This window comes from Monopterus albus, unplaced genomic scaffold, assembly GCF_001952655.1.
Source record: "Monopterus albus unplaced genomic scaffold, M_albus_1.0 scaffold22.1, whole genome shotgun sequence".
Lineage (NCBI taxonomy): Eukaryota > Metazoa > Chordata > Actinopteri > Synbranchiformes > Synbranchidae > Monopterus > Monopterus albus.
In genome coordinates this window covers 947,913-949,096 of record NW_018127902.1, presented here as the reverse complement: position 1 = coordinate 949,096, position 1,184 = coordinate 947,913, and the positions used below count along the sequence as shown (strand labels likewise).

Sequence of the window (1,184 nt, the reverse complement as noted above, 5' to 3'; positions counted from 1 at the left end):
CCGGCGGGGGCCGGCATTGGAGGCCCCCATACGGAGATGAGCCCGGGCCTCGACTGGTGGTTCCGCTGTGGCTTGAGTTTGGGGAGCCGACTGCTGCCCCGCTCGTTCCTTATGACAAAAACCCAGTTGTCTGTCGATTTGAATGGCCAAGTCGACTAGGGAGTGAAGGTCAGGGGGCTTGTCCTTAGTGTTCAATTCGGCCTTAATATTATCGTTGAGGCCGTGCCAGAAGGCCTCACATAATGGGCGGTCCTCCCAGCCGGCCTGCATAGCAAGGACCTGAAAGTCAACAGCATAGTCCAGGATCCGCCGAGCCCCCTGACGGATGGTCATGAGCTCCCTAGATGCTTGGCTCTGGTGGGATGAAGGAGAAAAAACTGACCTCATGTCGTCCAGGAATTCCGTGATGGTGGTACCGATGAGTAGACCACTGGAGTCCGCAGCCTCGGCCCAAGACAGCGCTTTTCCTCGGAGACGGTTTATGACATAGCTGATCTTTTCTCTGTCAGTACGGTATGTCCGTGGTTGATGCTCGAACAACGGCACTGCAGCAGAAAACCCCGGCATTTCTCCACATTGCCGTCAAAAATGTCCGGTTCAGATATCGGAGGATCTGGGCGGGGATAGGTAGAACGGGTGGCAGATTGAGTTTGTTGGGACAGCATGATGGAGGTGAGTTGTGCTACTTGTTGTGTTGGCGTAGCCAGATCGTGTTGGTGCTGCTGTAGTGAATGAGCCAGTTGTGCATTAGACGGTGCACTACTTGCACCGGAGTCAGCAGGGTCTATGGTGGCCAGTTCTTTCTGTTAGATCCGCTCGGACACAGAGGTGAGCGAGTCAAAAAAAAAAAGACGGACCCGGGGGGCTGACTTCAGGGCAAGCAGGGCTCAGTTTTATTTACAGGGATATCTTACAAGGAAGTGAATAACCAGGTTGAAGTGGGACCGGGTGTCGAGCTGCAGAAGGTGAATAACAGTTAGTGGTGGAATGATGAGGGAAAGGCCAGGCTGCGGACACTGAGACTCACTCCTGGGCTGGTCGTGGTGGAAGGTTGCTGAGGAGACAGAGTTAGTACATGCAGTTAATGGGAGACTGTGCATTGACCTGCGTGGTGGAGAAGGTGCGGGGTTGAGGAGGTCCATGGTCCGGAGAAGCGACAGAGGCGAGGAGGCTGAGACAATGGG

General features: G+C 54.8%; 1 protein-coding gene across 1 annotated transcript in view; it reads left to right on the top strand.

Annotated features, from left to right (window-relative positions):
* The first annotated feature begins 663 nt into the window (after positions 1-663).
* Positions 664-1,184, top strand: part of LOC109956816 (uncharacterized) — a 7,792-nt gene continuing 7,271 nt past the window's right edge. The window contains exon 1 of the mRNA XM_020594179.1: positions 664-672. Coding sequence (XP_020449835.1) covers positions 664-672 — 9 coding nt within the window. The remainder of the gene's footprint in view (positions 673-1,184) is intronic.